General features: G+C 40.2%; 1 protein-coding gene across 1 annotated transcript in view; it reads left to right on the top strand.

The window, feature by feature from the left end:
• PMS1 (PMS1 homolog 1, mismatch repair system component) overlaps window positions 1-10,727 on the top strand; it is a 54,139-nt gene that overhangs the window by 6,702 nt on the left and 36,710 nt on the right. The window contains exons 2-4 of the mRNA XM_063116266.1: window positions 3,548-3,701; window positions 7,369-7,551; window positions 10,339-10,441. Coding sequence (XP_062972336.1) covers window positions 3,570-3,701; window positions 7,369-7,551; window positions 10,339-10,441 — 418 coding nt within the window. The 5' untranslated portion in view covers window positions 3,548-3,569. The remainder of the gene's footprint in view (window positions 1-3,547; window positions 3,702-7,368; window positions 7,552-10,338; window positions 10,442-10,727) is intronic.

The raw sequence follows: 10,727 nt of genomic DNA, 5'->3' as shown, positions 1-10,727 counted from the left end.
GAACAACGGACTGGTTTAAGATTGGGAAAGGAGTACGGCAGGGTTGTATACTCTCACCTTACCTATTCAACTTGTATGCAGAACACATCATGCGACGTGCTGGGCTTGACGAATCCAAGGCTGGAGTTAAAATCGCAGGAAGAAACATTAACAATCTCAAGATATGCAGATGACACCACATTGATGGCTGAAAGCGAGGAGGAGCTGAGGAGCCTTATGACGAAGGTGAAAGAAGAAAGTGCAAAAGCTGGGTTGCAGCTAAACCTCAAAAAAACCAAGATTATGGCAACCAGCTTGATTGATAACTGGCAAATAGAGGGAGAAAACGTGGAGGCAGTGACAGACTTTGTATTTCTGGGTGCAAAGATTACTGCAGACGCTGACTGCAGCCAGGAAATCAGAAGACGTTTACTTCTTGGGAGGACAGCAATGACAAATCTTGATAAAATAGTTAAGAGCAGAGACACCACACTGACAACAAAGGTCCGCATAGTTAAAGCAATGGTATTCCCCGTAGTAACCTATGGCTGCGAGAGCTGGACCATAAGGAAAGCTGAGTGAAGGAAGATAGATGCTTTTGAACTGTGGTGTTGGAGGAAAATGCTGAGAGTGCCTTGGACTGCAAGAAGATCAAACCAGTCCATACTCCAGGAAATAAAGCCCGACTGCTCACTTGAGGGAATGGTATTAAAGGCAAAACTGAAGTACTTTGGCCACATAATGAGAAGACAGGATACCCTGGAGAAGAGGCTGATGCTAGGGAAAGTGGAAGGCAAAAGGAAGAGGGGCCGACCAAGGGCAAGATGGATGGATGATATTCTGGAGGTGACAGACTTGACCTTGGGGGAGCTAGGGGTGGCGACAGCCGACAGAAAGCTCTGGCGTGGGCTGGTCCATGAAGTCACGAAGAGCCGGAAACGACTGAATGAATAAACAACAACAACAATGCAGAGGAAGGTTTTATCCCAATCTTACACAAGAGGTATCATAATTCCAACAAAACTTTAGTTGTTGTTGGCAGATATTTTTTAAACTGCCCAGAAAGCTTCGGCTATTGGGCGGTATAGAAATGTAATAAATAAATAAATAAATGAATAAGAGGGAGGGGAAAAACCCAGACAGATGCACAAACAAAATACAGCAGGCCTCAGCTTGGCGTTTTGTTTTTAAGAGAAATTGCTCTGGGGGAGAGGTCTGTGGCAGGGCTGATTTCTAACTTGTCATATTGAAGACGGAGCATGTTTACAGTTAAGAGGGCTCTTGAGAGAGCTGAGAATTCATATTTCCCAAGTGTCTCTCTGAGGACATTATCATTACAATGATAAATCTAGAGAGGAGCTCTTTCTCATCTTGAAGCTTTATAATTTTGTGCTTGTTGGGAACTTTTAAGGAATTTGAAGGCGACTGTTTTCATTGGGGCCCATGTATTTTCAGACACAAAGGTTTCATATAGCTTTGCCCCAATAATGTCTCTGTTACAGACATTATATTGCAAGGATGGGTAAGCTTTTTCCTTTTCCATTTGCTTTTCCTTGAAACAACTGTCTCCCTCACATTAGGTACTGATACTTTCCATTAGGCACCCCCATTAGCCACTTCTCAGGTACAGAGTAGCACAAAGAGTCACAAAAATACAGAGTAACATAAAGCAGAGTGTACAGAATAACACAATTTTTCACTTTCTCTTTTTTATTTGCCTTTTTTTTACATTTCCCCCCTTTCCATTCCCTTCCTTTGCTTTGCTTTGCTCCTTGAAACCCCCTGACTTACGTTTGAATTATTATTATTATTATTATTATTATTATTATTATTATTATTATTATTATTATTATTATTTCTTACATTTATATACCACCCCATACCTGAAGCTCTCTGGGCGGTTTACAAAAGTTAAAAACAGTGAACATTAAAAAGAAATATACAAAATTTAAAACCACAGAAAGCATAAAATACAAACAAAAACAGACAATATCCATTTGTAAAGCCACTGTCATGTGCCTGACCAGGAGCAAGAGCACCAGTTGCTTGGAATGGACGCAGAGCCCTCTGAAAAAGGCTGCCAGGGTGTCTGCTAGAGGATGCTCTGGCTTTTGTACTCGGGGCGGGCAAGAGCCATAGAGCCTGTTAAGTATATGAAAAGTAAGATACTTGCTTAGTCATTAAAATTGTGTATGTATGGCTATCTCAGGGTTAAGCAGAGAAAGACTATCTGTGTGCAATTACCTTGAGATACACTGGGAGCTGTACAGGGAGCCTAGCCAGGATTCTCTTAGGACATTAAGGGGTGAAGGATGAGAGTACACCAAAGATCCTTGAGGCCAGGTTAGCCTGACCACAGCTGTTTGTAATGTAGTTAAGAACTGTGTAGATATGTATGTGTATATAGTTTCTCACTTTTGTAAAATGGAACTGGACTGCACGGAACTGTAAAAGAAGCCTGAAGCGAATAAACTAACTCTGCTGTGTAAGACCTGCATGGTGTGCATTTGTTTCTGAGCACGGACAGAATCCCAGAAGAAAAGTTCTGGCACCAAACAGAGCCCACTACTTGAAGACACTCTGAATTCTGAAGTCGAAGGGCAGGCGTGAGAGAGCGTGAGCAACAAGGATCTCGCAGGAACGAGACGAGAGGGCACGAGCAGCAGTCATCTCAGCACTTTCTGCAGAAATTTTGGGGGCTGCATTGGTGTTAGGAGGCAGTAATGGTGGTAAAGTAGTGACAGCAGCCAGAATATTGGAAATGAGAGAAGAGGTAGAAAAGGCAGTGGCGGCAGTAATTGCTGAGAGAGGTATTCGGCAATAGAGAAAAAGTGAGCCACAGAAAAGACCGTTGAGGGACCTGTGTGGCCCATGCCTTGGGTATTTTCTGGCATCATTGCCCTTGTCTTAACATTGACAACGTCACATGAATGGGTCCCCATGTTCTTCAATTGTTTCCTTCTTTGACATATTAGTGAATACGCTGTGACAAACAACAGTGGAGTCTGCAGAGCGTGTCTTTGCCAGGAGCTGGAGAAATAGATGTACTTGATGAGATCTGGAGTTCTAGAAGAGCCTGGACTATTCATTTTACTTTTCAGATGATTGTCTCTCACTCTTTACTTAATATTGTACAATACATTTATATTGTATTTTATGTCATGTTTTTATACTGTTTGTTTTATACTTTGAATGGTTTTAATTTTTGTGAACCACCCAGGGAGCTTCAGCTATTGGGCGGTATAAAATTGCAATAAATAAATAAACAATACAACTTTTGCATGATTTGTATTCATACAATCAATAGGCGTTGTTTTGGAACTGCTCATTTGTTCCTGGAACTGCACATCTTGTGTCAGCTTGCAGATTTTTTAAAAAGCCCTGGGAAGAGGATATGGTTTTATATGCTACATGAAGCAGGTGTAGCGTTCAGTAGAAAAACTGTTGCAGTTTAACACCATTCTGTTTTTACCTACTCACCCCTATACACAAAGAAATAAAGGGTTTAAAAACATGTTCTTCCATGTTCATATCTTTTAAATTGGGTTTTTTATATTTCTCCATTCAGATTTGATTCTGAAAGCCAAGAAATGAAGCAATTGCCAGCAGAAACTGTCCGCCTTCTTTCAAGTTCACAGGTGATCACGTCAGTTGTCAGCGTGGTTAAAGAACTGATAGAGAATTCTTTGGATGCCAATGCAACAAGTGTTGATGTTAAGTTGGTAAGATGAATTAAGCCAAACTTGAGGTGAAAATATGTGTGGGAGTACAATGATATTTCCTTGTTATGTGTAAAGGTGCCTGTTAGGCTTGGATGTTGCATTGTTCGCTGTATTTATCCTTCAGTATTTCATGAGCTCAGTTCTATCAACATCTGTTAATCTTAAATGAATTTTGGATGTAGTAGGTGCTACACTTTGAACTCATACTTACACAACATGAAACATTGTGAGCTTCCTTGAACCTGCCCAGGCCAAACCACTTGAACTTTAGCAAAAACTGACTTTGCTTTATGCAGGTCACTTCAGCTGTTTCTCTGGTTCAGGAATGCTAGTTTTAACCTGTATGTCTTTGATCTAAAACATGTAAACAAAATTGTAGGGCTTCCTATTATGTGGAAATTTCATTTTGAAGAGTAGACAAAATTTTGCCTCTGAATTGTCATATAGAATAATTATTGACAATCAGTACACACAAAATAAGTTAATTGCTTCCACTGGGTGTGTTAGAAGATTATTTTCAAATGTTTTGAAATAGAGCAATTACATATTTAATTAAAAAAAAATTCCAGATAGTATCTGTCATTGAAACATATTTGTTGGACTGGTTCTATGATTTCAGTGGATGGTTTGGGGATTACAGCTTAAGACTTGTAGGCTTTGTTCACTTGAATACTGTTTACTTGAAGAAAGATTGTAGGTGCTTACCTGAAAAAGAGGGTGTAGATGGTTTAGGACAGAGGTGAGGAACAAGTGCCCCTCCAGATATTGATGGACTGCAACTCTCATCATCATTCACCATTAGCTTTGCTGGTTAGGGCTGATGGGAATTGAAGTCCAGCAACATCTGGAAGGCTGCACGTTCCCATTCCTGGTTTAGGAAGTGATTGTCAGTAAATGTTTTTTGCAAATCAGAGAGTTCTGAAACCTACTTTCCCAAGAACTTTTTTAAAAATAACAATCCTATGTGGCATCAGCAACTGGATTCCTCTTAATATATTATACCCAGTGATAGAAGACGTTTTATTTCTTCAAAGAAATATGAGGTGTGGCATGTCAGGGATGTATAGAATAACTGACTCTAAGTCATGGATTCAAGCTGTCATAGCATTTGGGCCAGTTCACACATAATGACAGCCCATGGGCTAAACAACCCATGGGTTGTCATTTATGAATGGGAGACGGTGGATATACTGCCTCCCGCATGCCCACCACTTTCACCTTTACTCAACATGCAGACCTGAAATTTTGGATTGTTTAGGGGCTAAACAACCCAACAGTTAACCCAACAACAAACCATGGATTAACCACTGGATTGTTTAGCCCCTAAACAATCTAGCAGTCCAGGTTCGTATGTCATACTCAACAACCTACAACCCGATCAAGCATAACCTGCTGATTGAAAGTGGAAAACTCTTTCCCACTCATACACGGGTTGTTAAGACCATGGGTTGTCATTGCATCTTCTGTCATTTAGCCAATGGGTTGCATTATGTTTGTCTTTCTCCTAAAAGCTATTTTCAAGTTATTGGGTATGCTATTTTTCTAAGGCTGAGAATTTTATTTATTTATTATGGAAATAATTTCCATTGAAATTGTGGAAAGAATCGATTTAGGATCAGGATGTAAGTCATGGGAGTATGTATTATTTCTGTCTAAAATAGTAGCATAGGACCTTTGTAGCCAAATCTAAAAGACATAGAGCTACAGCCATGTATATCAAGATTCTTGGCATACCTATGTGCATCTGGTAAATAAACATCAGGTTTTTTTATATGTGGGAGCGATTTGCGAAAGTTCTCTGTGTTTAAAAATATAATGCAGAAAACAAACCTGAGTAAAAACTGTGGATTTTAGACTCCAGGGAGCACATGTGGGCTTCTAAAAAAACCACACAACCCTTTACAGAGTCATCTGCGTGTGTTTTTCCTCCCCCCCCCTTTTTTTTTTAACAATGTAGATTATCTTGTTTAACTTGTTTAGCATCTTGAGGCACTAGTTATCTAAACCAAAGGGGATTTCTAAAAAAATTATAACCGGAAAGTCTTTACAGATGTAATGTTTGCTGATAATTTCTGAGCTTTGCTTGCAATCATGGGTGGGGATTTGTTGCTGGAGTTTTATATACTGAAGAATTATAGACTACAATGCTGCCTAAAAACGGCAGTCTAAAACCATATAACTTCAGGATCTAGACATTTGAATAAAGACAGCACTTGCTAAAAGTCTGTGCAAAGCTAGTAATGAAAATGAGTAAAGTCCACAGTTCCCTAGCATTTTCTAGTTTCTACCTACAATTAAATGGGAAGATCAAGAGCAGGATTCAAAGACAGGCATGCAAAGTGCTTCTCTGTGTAGCAGTGCTGGCCCAAGCCATTTTGCTGCCTGAAGCGGAGCTCAAATCACACTCACTTCTTGCTAGAGCCAACACATTAACATGTTTGTTGCACCAATCACACACCATTACCTGCCTTCATCTATCATCCCGACCCCCCATCATGTCATCTGAGGTAACGTTGCTTTATCTTGCTGCATAGCATGGCTGGCCCTGATATACCATTAGAGCATTGCTGATTTTGGATCATATTTTAAGATTTCATAAATAAGCAAATAAATTGATTCTAAATTAGAATTAAATAAGCTTTGATTTGAAAGATTTGAAAGAACCGAGGCCCAGTGAAATTCAACGAGACTTTCTTCTAAGTACATGTATTTAGGATTGGACTGTAAAAATAATAACACAAAAACATTTTAGACCATTTCTTTGCATGGGTGGAGGGAGTTAAAATTGCAAATTAGAACAGAACTTCAAAGAAAAAATTTCAAATGTTTTTAAACTAGAATAAAATTAGATTTATTTAATGCAAGTAAATTCAGTGAATGTAAACAGGCACAAAGGAAGCAATGAACCCAGTTTTTGTTACATTCAGTGTGCTTTGACTTTGTTCTGCACCTGTTACATTCTTTTTTTCTGTATGTTAAAAGGGGAGATATAGCCTGCTGTTGGATTACCTTTGGATGTAATATTAAATTGTAGCTTAGAATTATGAAAATGACCCTCTGCAAGCCCTGGGCCTTTCACACTCACCCTACCTCTCGTCCTCTGGTGTGGCTACAAGGAGGGAATTGGAAGCTTCCACTTCCATTTTAGATTAACCACAGTTTATTGTGTCAGTCTAATCCTAAAGTATGGCTAATCTTAATTAAGGTTGATTGAAATAAGCCAGTTTTATAGGCTATGACTGGAAGCTAGTTTGTTTCAACTAACCAGGATCCCATCAGCAGGGCTGCTCTTATAAGTATGTGTTTCTTTCCTTTTCCTTTTCATTGTATGGGAGGTGCTTGAGCCATTCATTTTATTTTTATTGAATGTATACCTTGATGAGGCACTCCTAGCTTAAGAGTTGCAGTAGTATTTGGTTTGTCTCAAGTTCTATGAGTCTCTTATTAACACCACATCATTTAGCTGTGTTAACTTAAACTTCTGACATAGCATAATTAGTGTGTAAGCGTAAAGATCTATTCTGCAGGCCATTTTGCCTATAAAAAGGAGCCACTGTTTTAGATCTCTAGGACAGTTATGTATATCGCCTGTACTGAACAAAGCATTGAATTCTGCATTTGATGTGTTTCTGTGACTAATAATATTTTATTGGTGTTTTCTACATAGGAAAACTATGGATTTGATAAGATTGAGGTGCGAGACAATGGTGATGGGATCAAGGCAGCTGATGTTCCTGTCATGGCTATGAAACACTACACTTCAAAAATAAGCTCTTCCGAGGACCTTGAGAGCTTGACAACATACGGTTTTCGTGGTGAAGCTTTGGGATCAATTTGTTGCACATCAGAGGTAAGAAGCTAATGCAATTTCAGGCTTCTGTGTAAAGCAAAGTTGCATATTTTGTATAAGAACAAACATACATCTTTAGCAATGGAGGATCACAGGTAAGAGTTGCTTATTGTGATGAGCACCCCAATTTTTACATGCCTCCTTGCTCTGCAATGCCTGCATATTAATATGCTCCATAAAAATGGATTGATGCAAGGCATTTTCTGAAATAATAGTGTGGCTTCACATTGAGGGTATAGTGTTAGTATTAAAGCTACTGCTCTGCTACTAGCTCCTTAGTTGATAGGACATCAACTTTACCTTTCTTCCTCTGGCTGCAGCAATAAGGCAGTTGTGTAAACATGTCCCATGTATATCTGGGCTGCTGACTCTAATGGTAGTCATGTTCTTAGCTGTTAGCAAATTGGTCCGCCTTTACAAATTCACCTCCACATGCTGGCTAAATGGATGGAGAGGGAACAGACCAGACCAGATTTCTGTACATTCCGCTCCCGCTGGCTGTGCATCCAATCCACTCATCAGAAAAGGAGAGCTTGCGCATCTACAACTGTACATGTGTAAGCTTCCAAGTGATTGGAAACCTATGTAGGCTTCGAGTGGAATCATGGGCATACAGATGTAAACTTGAAGGGTTTCTTTTTCAGACATGCATGCTGAATATGTAGATGTGGGGTTGAACAGATGTATGATGTCGGCCAGGGTCAGGATGCACAGTCCTACTCCCCCTCCACACATTTACGTCTACGCGTGAAGGTGAATTTGTGAAGAGAGCTGTGGCCTCTGCCCCATTGCTCAAATATAGAGTGGAAGGGATGGCAGTGTTGGGCTCTGTGTACAGCATGTTGAGTACTATCCCCCTCCCAAAAGTTCTCAGTTCTAAGGACCCTGGATGACACTGGCTCAGGTATCATGCACTTCTTGCAAATGGGTTTTTAAAACATTTTTAAATCCTACTTCTTCCCATAGGGATCTTCCTTCCCAGAGGTCTCCACGTTGTTGCCAATAGCAGCATAAAACAAGTCATTAAAACAGTAAAACATTCATATCAAGTGTAAGAAATAAACAGCAAAGCCACAAGAGGCAATTAAGCAAACAGTAGATGCCTCTGTGGCAATAACTCATAATTGGATTTGAGTTGAAAATCCTTTGAACTAGCAGTGCTTGACTTGCCACCTGAATCCCAGGAATGCCTTTTATCAGCTTCGGTTGATACACCAGCTGCAACCCTATCTGGACAGAGAGAGCCTGGCGACACTTACCTACAGTCTAGTAACTTTCAGATTACTGCAATGCTTTGTAAGTGGGGCTACCTTTGAAGACAGTTCAGAAACTTCGGTTAGTGTAAAATAGAGCTGCTAGGTTACCAACTGGGATTGGCCAATTCAACCATATGATGCCAGTGCTTCTTCAGCTGCACTGGCATCCAATTAATTTCCAAGCCCAACTCAAAGTGTTGGTGTTGACCTTTAAAGCCCTAAATGGCCAGAGTATCTAAAGGCACATCTCTTCCCGCATATACCTGCTCAGATCCGTAGGTCATCTTCAAGGGACCTCCTCTGGGTCCCCTCACTAAAAGGAGCTAGATGAGCAATCACAAGAGAGAGGGGCTTCTCAGTGGTGGCACCCAACTTCTGGAACAAACTCCCCAAAGAGGTTCGCTTGGCACCTATGTTATCTTTTTGGTGCCAGACAAAGTCCTTTCGTTTCTCCCAAGCATTTTAGAGACCTAGTTCTAGGCTATTACAGCTGTTTTGTTGATTTCTGTGCTGTTTATTATATTGCATTTTATTCTTTAAAATATTGTATTTTATATTTTTAACTGAGTTGTAAAATGGCATTTTAGTTTTTTAACTGGTTGTAATCTGCCAAGAGAACATTCATTATTGGGCAGATTAGAAATGTACTTAATAAATAAACATGTACTAAATAAATCCAAATTGTAAGGGAGCCAAATGAGTCTCCTTCAAGAGAGAATTCCATATTCTTGGTGCGACAACTATGAAAAAGTTTTGTCTTGTATCTCACCACACATCAGCAGATGACAGTAAACAACAATGATCTAAGTGAGCCGATAGGTTCAAATGGGAGAAGTATGCCAGTGTCCCTTATCTTGGAGAATTGTAGATCTGTACTTTTGTAGATCATCCTTGCTTCAGAGAGCCTTATGTAATTACCATTAAGAACATAAGAAGAGGCCTGTTGGATCAGACCATATGCCTGCCTTGTCCAGCATGCTGTCAGAAGCCCGTAAGAAGGACAAAAGGGTGGTGGCCCTCTCGCAGTGTTGTTCCCCAGCAACTGATATTCAGAGGCACAAAGCCTCTGAACCTGGAAATTGCATATAGCTGTCCTAACTAGTCATTGGACTCCAAGAATTACTGGGCAGTATCCTGGCTCTGTCATTTCTCCTGCGCCCCACCAATTCCCATCCGCAAGTGACAGCCACCGCTTGCAGAATAGAGGTTTATCGCTTCCAGAGGTAATCGGAAAACGCTTGTTTCTGGAAAGGGACAGGCTAGTGGAGCTTATATACGGGAGCTACACTGACCAGTCCCAATCAAGAAACGAGAGTTTCTGCTTGTTTCGGAGCTTCCTCTGGGAAGCGTTAAGTCTCTGTTGTGCAAATGGGCAATCCTTCTTGCACTATGGAATCAGCTGAACCCACCATTTGCACAACAGAATCGCCGGCATCATAAGCACCCAGTTGGATACTGCCCACTGTAGGAAACAGACTGCACATACATCTTTTTGGAAATTCCTAATTGATGCCAGATTCTTTATTGTTAGGTTCTGATTACAACGAAGACAGCTGCTGATGGTTTTAGCACCCAATACATTTTGGATAAAAGTGGTCATGTAACTTCTCAAAAACCATCTCATCTTGGACAAGGTATGACTTCTATATTATTTATATTTCTGCTTACCTTTCAAACACTAGTTCAGGATCATATTAGTTCTATCTGTTACCTGCTTCATGCAGCTGAAATTAAGGCACTCGGATAACATTTTAAAATTTAACAGCTACCTTAAAATGATGGTTTCAAAATGACACATGAAAGTTTTTCATGAAAATCAACATTGACCTGTAGCCCTCCAGGTGTTGTTGGACTTAAACTCTCATCGGCTGTGTCAGGTACGTCAAAGAGAAGAGGTAACAATGAGAGAATATGGAACCC

This window comes from Elgaria multicarinata, chromosome 2 (assembly GCF_023053635.1).
Source record: "Elgaria multicarinata webbii isolate HBS135686 ecotype San Diego chromosome 2, rElgMul1.1.pri, whole genome shotgun sequence".
Taxonomy (NCBI): Eukaryota; Metazoa; Chordata; class Lepidosauria; order Squamata; family Anguidae; genus Elgaria; species Elgaria multicarinata.
This window is presented reverse-complemented; position numbering and strand designations above follow the sequence as displayed.